Here is a 14203-nt window from a genome sequence, read left to right on the forward strand (position 1 = left end):
TTCAGAAGGAAGAAGGTTTGGGGCTGAGCCTGAAATATCGTTAGGAAGGTGAGTGGGCAGGAGGCCGAGGGCTGGAGTAGGGGTGGTGCAGCAGCTAAGCATGCCAGATGGAGGGAACAGCATGAGCAAAACCACAGGGAGCTGAAGGAGGAAGCAGGGGGATGCACAGATAGTAAGGGGAGCTGAGGTTCAAGCTGGAAAGGATGTTCATGCACGCAGCTCAGGGCAGGCTACTCACTTTGCCCTGGGAATGAGATCTGAAATAAGCAAACTTCAGAAATGGGACTTGTTGGGAGCCCTAATAAAGAGACACATCCTTGGAAATATGAAAAAAAAAAAATATATATATATATATATATATATAAGGCAGACAGACTCCTGAAAGAACAGTGTCTCCTACCCAGGCCACATGGGCTCTAGAACAAGGACAGAGGATGTCATCAAGCCAGGGACAAAGCAGCCGGTTAAGGTCAGTGACTTATTTCCAATAAACCAACCCTAACCAGAAGAACTCAGCTGTGAAAACACTACGACTTCCTGGAGCTTGAGCCTTCGACTTCCAAGAGTAGGGAGGGAGGTAACAGAAGGTCGGGAACTTTCAGGAGCCCAACATGCTAGTGCTTTTCTCATGGACAGGCCCACATCTGGAGACAGAATTAAGACACAGCCTCCAGAAGGGCTTGGGAATGGCTCTCAGACATGATGCCAAATCATTTCTCTCTCAAAAGTCTGAGTAGGTAGCTCCAGTATCCAATTCAAACAGCTTCAGGATGATAGATTCCCAATGCAAGAGGTAGAGAGAATCCTAAGGAACCTCCTAAGAATGGAGACCTGACCCCACTTACTTATCAATACAGACCAGGGCCAACACATAGGAAAGCTTTGAGATAAGTATTGAACCATTATATCACCTATCAGCATTTCTCTTTATTAATTCCACATGAGCTTAGCATTATGAACAATGAAATCCTTGAATAAAAAGATGTTGCATATTTGCTTTAGGGAATCAGCAAAAGTAGGGAGATGGTAAGCTCTGCTCCTGAGACTCTACTTCCAGAATGATATTCCATAATCTAGTTTCACCAAATCACCTGGCTGGCCAATGAAAGGCATCATAATCTGAGTGAGGGGCTTGGAATATGACGTTTTTGTCAGTGCCTCAAGCAAATCTTAGGCAAACTAAAACTTTAAAACTATTCCTTTAATTTTGTGGGCAAGGAACGCAATTGGGCAGAAAGGAGGCAACAGTGAAAAAGTAGAATCTTGTGATGATTAATTTTATGTGTCAACTTGGCTGAGCCATGGTGCCTAGATACTTGGTCAAACAACATTCTGGATGTTTCTCTGAGGGTGTTTTTGGATGAGACTTACATTTAAATCGGTGGACTTTGAGGGAAGCAGTTTACCCCCCTAGAGAGGGTGGGCCTCATCCAATCAGCTGAAGGCCTGACTAGAACGAGAAGCTGACCTCCCCTGAGCAAGAGAGAACTCTGCAGCAGACGGCCTGCAGACTTCATTGCCAACATCAGCTCTTCCTGGTTCACCAGCAGACCCCTTTGCACCAGAGCTGCATCTCTTTCCTGAGTCTCCAACTCACTGTCCTCCCAGTCAGATTTTGGATTCACCAAGACTCCACAATGAGTAGAGTTACAGTTATTTACAGATTCCTTAAAATAAATCTCCTTAATTCATATATAGAAGATAGGATAGGAGATATATATATATATATTCTGTTCCTCTGAGAATCCTAATACACAACCCTTGCACTTGAGAGATGGGGTCCATGGAACCCAAGTGGATCTAAAAAGGCTTAAGGCCCATGCCAGTGAAGAGCCCTGACACTTACCTTTAATATATTTAGGGATATTACCAAATAGACAGCAGCCAAACCTGGTGACAGAGTTCAAAGAGAAGTAGTGACCACAGTCAATTTTTTTTATAAGAAGAAAAGATCAGAATCAACCCTTGTAACGAAAGCAGTTTTCAAAAACAGAGAGCTCCTTACCGTGTTACAGTAAACATATAAAAAGACCGGATGGCTCAGGAGGTTTAGCCTCCAACTCTTGATTTTAGCTCAGGTCAAGATCTCAGGGTCATGGGATCGAGCCCCACATCAAACTCCACGCTCAGTAGGGAGTCTGCTTCTCTCCCTCTCTCTCTCTGTCTCCTTCTGCCCTCCCCCACTTGCACATGTTCTGTCTCTTGTTCTCTCTAAAATAAATAAAGAAATCTTAAAAAAAAAAAAAAAAGCCTTTCTGAGGGTGGAGTGCTATCTAAGGGTGGCGAGCTAGAGCTTTACTGCAGACCGCCCATCAGTCGGGAATTGTCAAATCGCCTCTGGCCAAAGTACATCTGCCAGAAAAAAGCTCCATTACCACATGAGAGTAGTATGGGAATCAAGAATTGCTCTTATTTTGACAGATGATCTAATAAAAAGATGTAAAAGTGATTAGAAACAATCACATTAAACCACCAAGAGAGTTCTTTTTGTTTTGTACTACGGAGTGGATTCTTGCATTGGGTGGAAGACTGGACTACATAACTTCTAAGTTTAGGAAACCGTACAAAGAAGGAACCTGATAGCAACAGTCTTCTATGGCCAGCAAACTATTTTCAAGTCACCACGACAACCATGATAACAATCACAAAAAGCCCCGGGAAGTCACGTAGACTCAAAAAGATGAGCCAACTTTTCATTCCTAATCCTGCCACAGGTAGTGCAACTCCTGCCATGTTTTTGTGAATGGGAGGACTGGCTTCCAGATGGTTCTCTCCAAGATAACAATGTTGCGGGTCTATAAATGGACATGGTAATTCCAGCCTAGTCTTTTGCTTAGCATCACTGGGGGTAATTAGAGTGGCTCAGGTTAAGACGACTGGCCACAATTTCCTTCAGTTCACTAAAGGTAAATGCAGGCTTTGAGAGAAGCAACAACAGAGGCTTTGCACACCTGGGGGGTCGGGGGCAAAGGGGGTGGTGGGGCACTCAGAGCTCTTCAAAAGAGCTGGTACCCACAATGAAGCTGTACCTCCTCCAAAATGACCTGCTAAATTTAGCATGGATTCTTCAAGAAGGCTTTTGAGTCCTTTTTGCACGAAAAACAAAGCACTTTGGCAAGGTTTGCCAAGTTACCTGCCAGGTGCTAAATGCTTCAACTGCCTTTTCAATGAGTTAATTCTATACCACCAGGCAGAGCCTCTTAGCAAGAGTTGCCATGCAGATGACACCCATGCAAAGGAGGGGTGTAAGCCAGCGACGTGCATGTTTTAAGAAAACATGGTGGGGGTGCCTGGGTGGCTCAGTTGGTTGAGCGTCCAACTCTTGGTTTTGGCTCAGGTCATGATCTCAGGGTTGTGAGATCAAGCCCTATGTTGGAGAGAACCATCTGGAAACCAGTCAGTCCTCCCATTCACAGCCTAGAGCCCACTTAAGATTCTCTCTCTTCCTCTCCCTCTGCCCCTCCCCACCACGTGTGCGTGCATTCTCTCCCTCTCTGTGTCTCAAAAAAACAAACAAAGGGGCGCCTGGATGGCTCAGTTGTTAGGCGTCTGCCTTCGGCTCGGGTCATGGTCCCGGGGTCCTGGGATCGAGCCCCGCATCGGGCTCCCTGCTCAGCGGGAAGCCTGCTTCTCCCTCTCCCACTCCCCCTGCTTGGGTTCCCTCTCTTGCTGTGTCTCTCTCTGTCAAATAAATAAATAAAACTTTAAAAACAAACAAACAAACAAACAAAAAACAAATCATGGTGACTGCTGTATGGCTAAAAAGTTTCCCCAGATGGGTCATCCATTGTAAGAGAAAGCACACAAGGAAACAACCACAGTGTCAGTCCCAAATTCCAAGAACAGCCCTCCCTTCCTCGTTTCAGCAATTTCTCTTCCACCACTCTTTTGTCTTTCTCAGGGCTAATCAAGCCCCAGAAGTGTTCACTGGGAATAATAAGGATGAATTTGGGGAACACCAGTGTGTCTCCTCTTCACACTTGGAAGGTCTGATGCTCTTCCAGCTGGGATGGTTGTCTTTCCTCGGGCTTGCTTGCTTCCACTCTTTGGGAACATCCTTATCAAATGAACTCCCCCACGGCTTCCACATCTTCTCTCAGGTTCTATACCCTCCTCAGCCTTGACTGTCACAGCAGAACACTCAATATTCTTTACTTCTTTTTCCCCCCATAAAGTAAATTGATAAATGAAGCTTTCCCTCAGGAAAGAGAGAAAATTGTCCAAGCTGGCCAAGCTGGAAGAAAACCATATTCACAGGACAGGCTTGGCTTTGTAAAAGAAGTCCCAGGCTCTGCCTCTGGCTTAATCCAGGCACCATCCCCTGCCCTGGGGGTTTCATTCTGGCTTTGGTTTACATTCATGTTCCTTTTCAAAGATTTAGCAGAAATTCTTGTTCCACGACTCTCTTTGGGCATTTTGCCCCCTGCAGAGGATATCTCACCAGAAAATGGTATATTTACCCCACCGCAAATTGTACACTTAACACATCAAAATCATGGGCTTTCCAAGATGACCCGAGCAATGCTTGAAAGCATCTTCCAACACCTCCCCGACCGTTGTCCCCCTCCCCACTGCACCAAGTTCACACCACTATAACCGGAGGCACCGACATTACCATAAGGAAGCTTCACCAACGAAAGTTCACCTGCGCTACCCTTAAGATTGGTCTAAAACTGGGGCGCCTGGGTGGCTCAGTCAGTTAAGCATCTGCCTTTGGCTCACGTCATGATCTCAGGGTCCTGGGACCGAGCCCTATGTCGGGCTTCCTGCTCAGCAGGGGAGTTTGCTTCTCCCTCTCTCTCTGTCCCTGCTCCTGTGTGCTGTCTCTCTCTCTCTCTCAAATAAATAAATAAAATTTTTAAAAAAATTTTTCTGAAACAAACTATGCTCTTTTGGGACTTGGGGGACCCACTTCGCTTTGCACAAACGCCAGTGGACAAATGTGCAGAACAGGGAGAGGGTCCAGGAGGCCTGTGCCCTAACGGAACAGGCCCCCTCGTAAGGGGTGAGTCTCCCTCTCCTGGGATGCTGGGTGGAGCCCAAGTCCACCTGCAAAAGCTGTTTTAATGGAGCCCTCTACCGGGGGGAGTGGGTCTCAGTGGCCCGAGTCCCGTACTGGTCTGCCTCTCAGACTTCTGTCACTCAGCAGAGAACAAGGAGGAGGAGCTTACCCTGTCCCTGCCCCTGCCCCAGGCTCATGTGACCTGAGCCCTAAAAAAGAAGGGGCACAGGACCCGGGCCCGCCATAGCATTGATGATGCTGGTCCGCAGAGGTCAAAAATAATGTCAGCCTTCTCGACCCAGACTCTTCTCCATTCCTTCTCATGCTTCCCTCTTGCTTCTCTAACTCTGTTATCAGCACAAGGGAAACGCAAAGTCTGAGGAGAGGATGATGTAATGACGGGGAAATGAAGGCCTCCGCTTACCTTTTCTGTCGGACATTGATCTTGATTCCGCCACCACCAGACAGAATGACTATTTTCTCTCAAAGCAGCTCTACTTTACACCAAAGCAAAATCTCGCACTGCACAGACTTATTATCATGACTTTAAAAGTTATACAGAAATTGGGTGTCCATATGCTGCACACTGATGTATAACTGAAACCAGAAATTTGAAGGGCTTTTTCAGCAAATGCACTTGTTCTATCCCCTTTCTTTCTTGATAGGCATAGATATAGATAGGTATTGATATACAGATAGAGATACATATTTACGTAAATATAGCTTTTAAAAGCTCCCAGGTGTCCCCTTACCTCTGATGGCTTTGTGGTACATTTTCCTTTTCCAGAACACTCCATGTCGTTTGCATGGCTCTCCCCCGGCACACAGGTGCTGACCTTCACCACCAGAGTTAGGCGCAAAGCCACAATAGATTTAGTAACAGAATCATTCACAAAACCTAAAAAAAAAAGGGCGGGGGGAGACAATAGGAAATATAAAGTAAAACTTTACCAACATTCTTTCTGCAAGACTATGAGTTTATTTTCTGCAGCATTCAAGTCTGATGAACAAAACAAAATGTAATATTAGGCAAAGAAATAAAGCATGTGACTAGCGGCCATTCAGACCTCTGGCCTTTCAATTAGCAATAATCGCGCCTCGGATAAACCTCATTGGCTGCGATACTGCCACTGCGCAAAGCTGACCTCTGGCCTTTCAAGAAAGGCCAAGCATCATGAGAAATATCGAAGGCCCAAGGAAGAGAAGACCAGGCCCTCGGCCATCGCGTTAGATGCTGCTGTTCTGTTCCTGCCCGTGTCTTCTGGCGGCCATTTTGTCTCTCAATTCCATCCCCGCGTTAGCGTCCTAGAATTTACTGGTTTTGAGCCCATCTTCTCCCAGGGGGCCACCTGCTCACCCCTCCTGACTCTTCCTCCCCCTGGCTGCTTTGGATAGTGACAAGCACTAAATATCTCCGGAGGCCACCCCCATACCAGCCTGCCTGAGGGGCTCTCAGTGTCCTGACAGGTGGGTAAGCAGGGCAGGAACACATTCAGTGATGGGCTTACTGATAAATAGCATACTTCACCATCACTCTGACTGCACGGTATCAATTAAGTTACATCATTTAACCATCTAATAAAACAGGGCCAATCATAGTTGAAGATTGACTGAACTATCACCGAGGTGTCATACTTATCACCAAATGATCTCGCACCTAGGGCAGCTACTTGTACGTAGGAGGTAACAATAAATGTGGAACAAAACATAGCCTCCAACTGAAATGAAGAAATAATGCCGTACCTTGCATCAATAATATAATTATTTCACTAAGAGAGTGTCTCTTTTTTCTAACAAGAATATTCATTTATTTATGTATATTTTTTCATTTCTAAATGAACAACCTATAATTAACATATCTATTATCCAGGAGACAGACTCCTGCATGCCCCATAAAAGGTGCTTAAGACAAGGTGGGGAAAGTGATTCTAGACATCCATGCCTCTCTGAGCCCCAATTTTCTCTTGTGTTAGGGAAGGAAAGAAAATAATCGCAAAATAGGGTGACCATAGAATTTATCCCCCAAACTAGGACTCTTTTCCAATCAAAATGGGAGGGCTTTTATGATTGCAAGTGGACACAGGCATAAAGTGAGACTGTTTCAAATAATGGGACAAAATGTTCACCCTCCTCCCCATGGCCTGAGGAGCACCCAGAGATCAGGAATCTGCAAAATGTCAAGTATTACATTAATGCCAGGGTTGTTTTTAATAGGCAGATGACAGATTCGAAACAGCAACATAAGATTTAATTCAATCCACAAGTTTTAAAGTTATGATGGATGTTAAAGCAAGTCACAGCGCAGAGGAGACACCCTTCAACTTCAGTTTGTAATCAGGAGACAAATGTCTCTTGGTGCCTCAGTGAAGACAGGTACTGGAGGTCTCACAAGCAGTGGTACTTTACACCCACAGAGAGCCAGTTGCTTTCTTCCTAAGATTTCCTACTGAAAACTTGATCATTCATTGGCTTTGGGACAGAAGGAAAGCATGGCTCCAGCAAAGGCACTTCCTCTTTAGAGCTTTATACTTCCTCTGTCATGGCTCCGCACTCTGGAGACACCTCACCGCCACCTCCCAGCCGCCTTCACTCATGCCTGGCTCACCCCAACTCTGTAAACGGTTGCCTAGAATACCCCTCCTCTCCCAACATTATAGCTCAGACCTCACCTTACTCCTGAGCTTTTCCTCAACATTCCACCCCCACTCCAAGCTCTGCCATGTCCACCTGTGCCTGAGTACACACTCTCGTGTACAGGTCCCTGGTTATTCTCTGTCTCAGATGCTTTCTTATCTTCCCACCTTTACTGAAGCTTCCTTAATGGCAAGGGACAAGTCTTCGAGAAGTGGTTGGTAGGAAGGCAAGAGAAGCGTACATATATGGCCAAAGCAGCAAAGATAATTCCCCGGGAGGACTTTCCAAAATGTCCTATCATCCAACATGTCGACTTTAAAAAAAGAGCAATCACTCGAATGCATAAATTCCAGTTTACTAAAAAATAGTTGCTTATCAATTTATTATTAACCATGATAGAAAAATGGAGCCTGGAACAATGGTGGGATGCTACCAGATTTCTTATTCTAAAAGATATTTTTACACGTAAAATAATGGAGGTAAAATCAGGTATCAGAATTTATAAAGGTGTCTTTTTGTGTCTTTGCTTTGTTCTCCAGTTTCATATTAAATTATTGTTAAAAACTATATCACCTGCCTACTTACTAAGCATTTAGATCACAAAATGCTATGTAATTCCATAGAAGAGGCCTCCCTCTGAAGGTTATTTTAAAAATTCTATTCAACTATTAAATTTACTTAGCCAGTAGTAATTCAAATGAATGGGTAGTTAAAAATATGTATGGTATAGTTTTCTAGATAATTTGCTTCCATTTCCTCAATGAACATTTACTGATCTCACATCTATAAACCAGGCACTCACTTAGATTCCCAGATTACAAAGATGGCACACTCTTTGTTTCTACCACACCAAAGTGAGTCAAGAGCAGTGATCCTTAGCCAGTTTTGAAACCAGAAACTTCCTAATTTCCCAGGGGCTTTTTCCAAGTACATACTGCCAGGCTCCAACACAAGTGCTTTGGAATCAATAGTTTGGGATGGGCCTTTGGCAGGCATGTTTTTAAAAGACTCCCTAAGCAATTCGAACATTGTTTCCAGTTAAGAACCACTGGCCTGGTAGAAAAACTAATCAAGGAACATAAGTAATATTATATCACCTGGAACTAGAGGCATGCATTTGAGCCTCTGAAAGCACATTTTACACATCTATTTTTGAACGTCTAGGTGACTCTGCATTATTTAGACAATCTTTATACTCTCTAGCTCATCGTAAGTCTCTAGAGTTCTTGGAGACAACTCTGATAAAGGTTTCTATACTAGCTTTTTTTTTTTTTTTTTTTTTTTTTTTTTAAAGATTTTATTTATGTATTTCAGAGAGAGAGAGAATGAGAGATAGAGAGAACGAGAGGGAAGAGGGAGAAGCAGACTCCCCGCTGAGCAGGGAGCCCGATGTGGGACTTGATCCCGGGACTCCAGGATCATGACCTGAGCCGAAGGCAGTTGCTTAACCAACTGAGCCACCCAGGCGCCCCTCTATACTAGCTTTATTTGCCCCATAAGACTATGAGTATTTTGGCCCTAAAAGGCTTTAGTAAACTATTAAAGAAATCTTTGCAACAGTGTGTCACATATTATTATGTAATTCCTAATTATGTCAACGAATCCCCCAAAGTAAGGCAAAAGGATATGCATGTTATTTTCAGCAATATACTGCTCACACGATGAGAACGTTGCCTGGCGGCTCCTTCCAGGTAAGAGTGTAATTTCAGTAAGTTGTTGGCACCTCCCTTTGATCATGTCTCAGGGAAAATGCTTGGAGCTGCTCATAATGAAAAGTAATACTGTCCAATTTAACTTTCATCAAACTGCAGCTGGGTTAGAGCAAAGTAGCCCTCAGGAAATCCCACATGCCAAGAGCAGGAACTGCACCCTTTACAAAGGGGCAGCAGGAAGAAGCTGAAATGAAATAGAACTCATTTTTTTTTAAAAAAAAAAGAATTTCTTTGTGGCTTTATAAGTGATCATTTGAGAGTTGTTGAAAAGCCAGCGTGGTTTCTTTGACACAGCACTCAAACTGATGGACACTTCTAACACACTTACAAGAAATCCAGAGCAAATGGTCACTACTTTTTCTCTTCCTTAATAACATGAAATCAATATACATAGCATAATTTTTGATACAGACCTAGATAGAAAAGTTTGTCCTCATATTCAGAATTCTAAGATCCAGAGACCAACTAATCAACTGGAGACAAAAACTGACAAAGTAGGAATGAGGAGGACACTCCAGTTCTATTTCCAGAGCTGCCTCAGAATGGGCTTTTGTCGACACGGGCATCTTCTACGGTCCTTCCAAAAACTACAGAACTGCTCCCACACAGCAGGCCATGGCGGCACTGCAGGTAAAGCCTGGTTTAAATTAACAGCAAGCAAGGGAAAGAGCAAGATGAGATTTATAAAGAAGGGAGAAGGAGGGGAAGGAGTCAAGGAGGGAGGAGATTTAGAAAGAAAGTAGGAAGGAGGGAAGCAGGAAGGAAGACTGAATAGGAACAACAAAGCGTGAGACAGAAAATGGATGAGATCCCAGGAAAGGAGACACTAACACAGGAGTACAAAGAAAGCAGAAACGGAGAAAGAAGACGAAGGCTCTCCATCCAGTTTCAGGGGCTCTCCCACCTCTGGTCACATTTTCTCACCCGCTCACTCTCATGAGAAAATATATTCTTCATTCCAACCACAACAAATGTAAGACTAGAGTTCTTTGAAAATGTTCATGAATAAACATATATTTAAATCATCATTGTGTACAGTCCAAGTCTATGATTCTGACTATGAGGCAAAAATATTGAGTCACTTTACATGGACAGATCGTGCGCTCCAGTGAGTAAACTGGCACGGTAGCGTGGGTGAGACGGACAGCAGCATGGGGACAGAGGGAAGCTGAGCTCATTCGTTCAATATTCAGCAGTTGCTTATCCAGCTCTAAGTAAGAGGCTGCTTTTAGGGTGGGCTCCAAAGGCTGAGAAAGAGCCAGCAAAGAGAGCTGAGGAGGTCATATGTCACATCAAGGAGGAGGTCATGTGTCCCATGGATGAGGAGGATGTGTCCCATGGGTGAGGAGGTCACCAAGTCACATGGATGAGGAGGTCATATGTCACATGGATGAGGAGGTCATATGTCACATGAAGGAGGAGGTCATGTGTCCCATGGATGAGGAGGTCAGTGTGTCCATGACCAGCACCTTGATGAGGATAGAGAGGCAGTAAGGGCAAGATCAGAGGACGTCTTGTGAACCTTAATGAAATGGGAATCCATTGAAGAGATTTAAGCAGGGGAAAAACATATGATTTATACGTTCTCAAAGATTACATTTTGGAGGAAGAACCAACAAGACTTCATATACACTGGATGTGCGACATGAGGGAAAAGAAAAAATCATACATAGTGTAAGCAACTCTGAGGTGGGGGGCTGCTGGGCAAGTGAATCAAAATTTCTGTTGTGAACAGACTAAATTTGAGATTCTGATGAGACCCCCTTTCCAAACAGAGCAGTCAAAAGCTGGTGTTTGGACATAGGCTGAATACTTAAATGTGGGCCTCATCTGAATACGGATGGTGTTGCACTTCCGGGGCAGGGAAGGGCACCTAGAGATCGGAGAGAGAACAGGGCCAGATCAAGCTATACAGGCCAATATTCACGATATAAACTTAATTGTATATTGACATCAGACCACAACAGAATCATACTAGGATCGTTAACTAAAACAAATAGCTACATGATTTTTCCATGGTGGGGTTGATAAGAAAAGACAAGATTTCTGCCGCATGAAGGAGATCCAGAACTACATGACGGCCGAGCTCTGACCACTTCAGCACTGAGAGGGGAAACTGTGGTCCCTGACCAAAAAAAAAAAAAAGAAAAAAAAGTCTCAAGGATGCTACATAGTTCGATTCAATATTCAGATGCTGGGAAAGAAAGAGAAGAGGAAGGGAAGCAGGGCAAACATACTGCTTACCTTGGAGAGCCCCTTCTACTTGCTACACAACCGATGACTTCCCTAATGAGTTTTAAAACGATAAAGAAGGAAAACTTTCTCCAAAGATTATCCAGAGATCTGTTAACCCCCTCAAGTAACTAGTTAGGGTGACAAAGAAAAGGTGGGTTTCCTTCCCCCCTCTGCATTTCTCCTCCCCTAACTCTACACAAAAACATACAAATGCTCTGCCCTGCCCACAACCCCACACTGTGCTCATAAACACAGTAATAAAATGTTCTGCCATCATTACAGTCCTTTTAAAACAGTGACTTTGCCAAACTCATCTCCCCTGGTGCCAATCAGAAGTTGAGAGCAACTGAAAGGGGGTCCGGTCATTATCTCTGGGGTGGAGTGGTCAAGTGTCAGTTGGAGAATGCAAAATGGCTGGCTCCAGGCCATTAACTGTTTATTTTACCACTCGTCTTCTTTACTATTAACGCTAAAGAGTCTTAAATGGACTTTGTAGTTAATACCTCATTGGGATTAATGGCAAATGAGATTTGCACTTCTCACTTCAGTGGTTTGACTAAAGACCATTTTCTTTCCTGTTAAAGGAAAGCATACATGCAAAACAAAAATTCTGGCCATAAATACTTGAGCAGTAGGTGTTGGAAACAGACTGCCGACTTTTCCTATTAAGACTTGGCGAGTCATTTGGCACAAACCTGTAACCTATAAAAACTGTTCACGGTCCAAGAAGTTCCATGGTTGGCAGCAGACAGGCATGAAAAGCTTGAAATATTGCAGATTCCAGCTCCAGCTGGAGACCCAAGGTTTCTGCATTAACATAATCATTGGGAAGGCAAACACCCCAATTCCCACATTTCGTTCCACAAAAGCAGGGACAAAACGGTGTATCTGCACCAACTTTTTTAAGAAGGGAGGATGGAGGTTAGCACAAAGCTTAAGCAGCTGGTCAGGACTCGCAGGGATTTGCGACCCCATACCTGTGGGTTGAGAAACAAAACCCGAGAAGTAAATCATCTTTGACAATTGCAGGGAGCAAATATGACCAAGTCCAGGGCCGTATGATCCTAAAGCAAGGCTTACTCTTTGCTATTTTGCATGTGTGAAGAATGCCAGCAGACCAGGAGGTAAGGGGGAAAGTGGACTACGGACTAAAAAAGTTGTCACAACACCCACGTAGTGCCCGGCCACACTGACCATCCCAGCACCTCACGCGAGGTCTATCTCTCTTTTCTAAACAAAGCTTTCTTTAGATTTCCACATAAAGGCTGGGTTCTGCAGTTGTTTGTTTGCCTGCTTACTTTTAAGTTTTGATACTTAAAGCGGTACATTGCTCTTTGGAAAATTCACTCATACATATTACCTCATTTTCTGTGGGTTCCTGAGTAAGGTAGGGCCCAAAATGCTTTCCGAATTAGGAGACACAATGGCACATAACAGCTACAGACCAGATACTTCTACCATTGCCACTCATCTGAATCATCAGGTGGATTGCCCCTGGCTGAATGACGATGAAAAGTATATACTAAGTAATATCATTTGCTCCAAAGAAAAAAGGAATTGCAGAGATAATGGGAAGCTGCTGTTGAAAAAAAAAAAAAAAAAATACAATCAACTTGCTATCACCTGAAGATAGAATGACTGATTCTCAGCAAATCTTACTGTCAGATACAGAGGCCCTTCCCCACTGCCCCCCAGCTTTATCAGCATCTCAACGGCACCTTTTGTCTATTCATCCTGCAGAGAAGGCTCTGAAAATTCAATATGGAAACACAGGCTCATGAAATGAACAAAAATTTTAGATGGAGACTCCTTTGGTTGACGTTCTACGTTTTTCCAAAAGAAATATCTATGCTCACAGTAAAAGGTTACTGGCCCAGAGTGCTGTATTTCTGTTTAATTTGTTTTTTCAAGAAGATGTTCACCCTGCCACATTCCTTTCTCTACTAATATTAAATTATTTGCCTGAAGTTAAGACTTGAGTATTTGAGCCACAGTAGTAACAGCTAGTTGCCTGGTGATATGTATTCTCCCCACATCCTTTGAGCAATAGCATTAGGAGTTTGTGCAGGGAACTGGGCCACCCAGTTCAAGAACCTGCCTCTCCTCAGGGACTGAGGGACAGGAATTGTGGCGCTTCTGTGACATACATCCACGAAGACTGAGCGAGTACTGCCCTGCCCATTCCCCCCTCCACAACCCCCCGCCCCCTGACAGTGGGGGCAGCCAGTCTGAATCCAGAGAGGGAATCTGTGTGGTGAGGGTGTAGAATTGTCCTCTCAGGCCTGGACCAGCTACCTCTACACTGTAACATGAGAGAGAGATGAACTGGGGGCTTGTTCAAGCCAAGGTATTTGAGGTCTCTCTATACAGACAGATTATACTGTATTGTAATCAATATGGGTATGCAAAGGAATCATACAAACTCCTTCCCCTGAGCCACCTCTGCCCCTCGACTCAGAAGGAATCACCATGTAGCTACTACTTCGTGTCACAGTCTCACAAAATACTAATTCCATCACCCCCTCGTCTGCTTCCTCTTCCTTAGCATTCACAAAGCAGGGTTGACCATGAGAGTGGCTCACCTATCAGGGGAGGAGTGGAAGAGAACTGAGCACAAACC

At 44.2% G+C, this 14203-nt stretch overlaps 1 protein-coding gene and 1 pseudogene across 2 annotated transcripts in view; both read right to left on the reverse strand.

Annotated features, from left to right (window-relative positions):
* DNER (delta/notch like EGF repeat containing) overlaps window positions 1-14203 on the reverse strand; it is a 296900-nt gene that overhangs the window by 130552 nt on the left and 152145 nt on the right. For both annotated transcript variants that reach the window (XM_027591453.1, XM_027591452.1), the window contains exon 5: window positions 5755-5900. In XM_027591453.1, coding sequence (XP_027447254.1) covers window positions 5755-5900 — 146 coding nt within the window. The remainder of the gene's footprint in view (window positions 1-5754; window positions 5901-14203) is intronic.
* Window positions 5937-6144, reverse strand: LOC113921059 (annotated as a pseudogene).

The sequence above is a fragment of the Zalophus californianus genome, chromosome 3 (assembly GCF_009762305.2).
Source record: "Zalophus californianus isolate mZalCal1 chromosome 3, mZalCal1.pri.v2, whole genome shotgun sequence".
Taxonomy (NCBI): Eukaryota; Metazoa; Chordata; class Mammalia; order Carnivora; family Otariidae; genus Zalophus; species Zalophus californianus.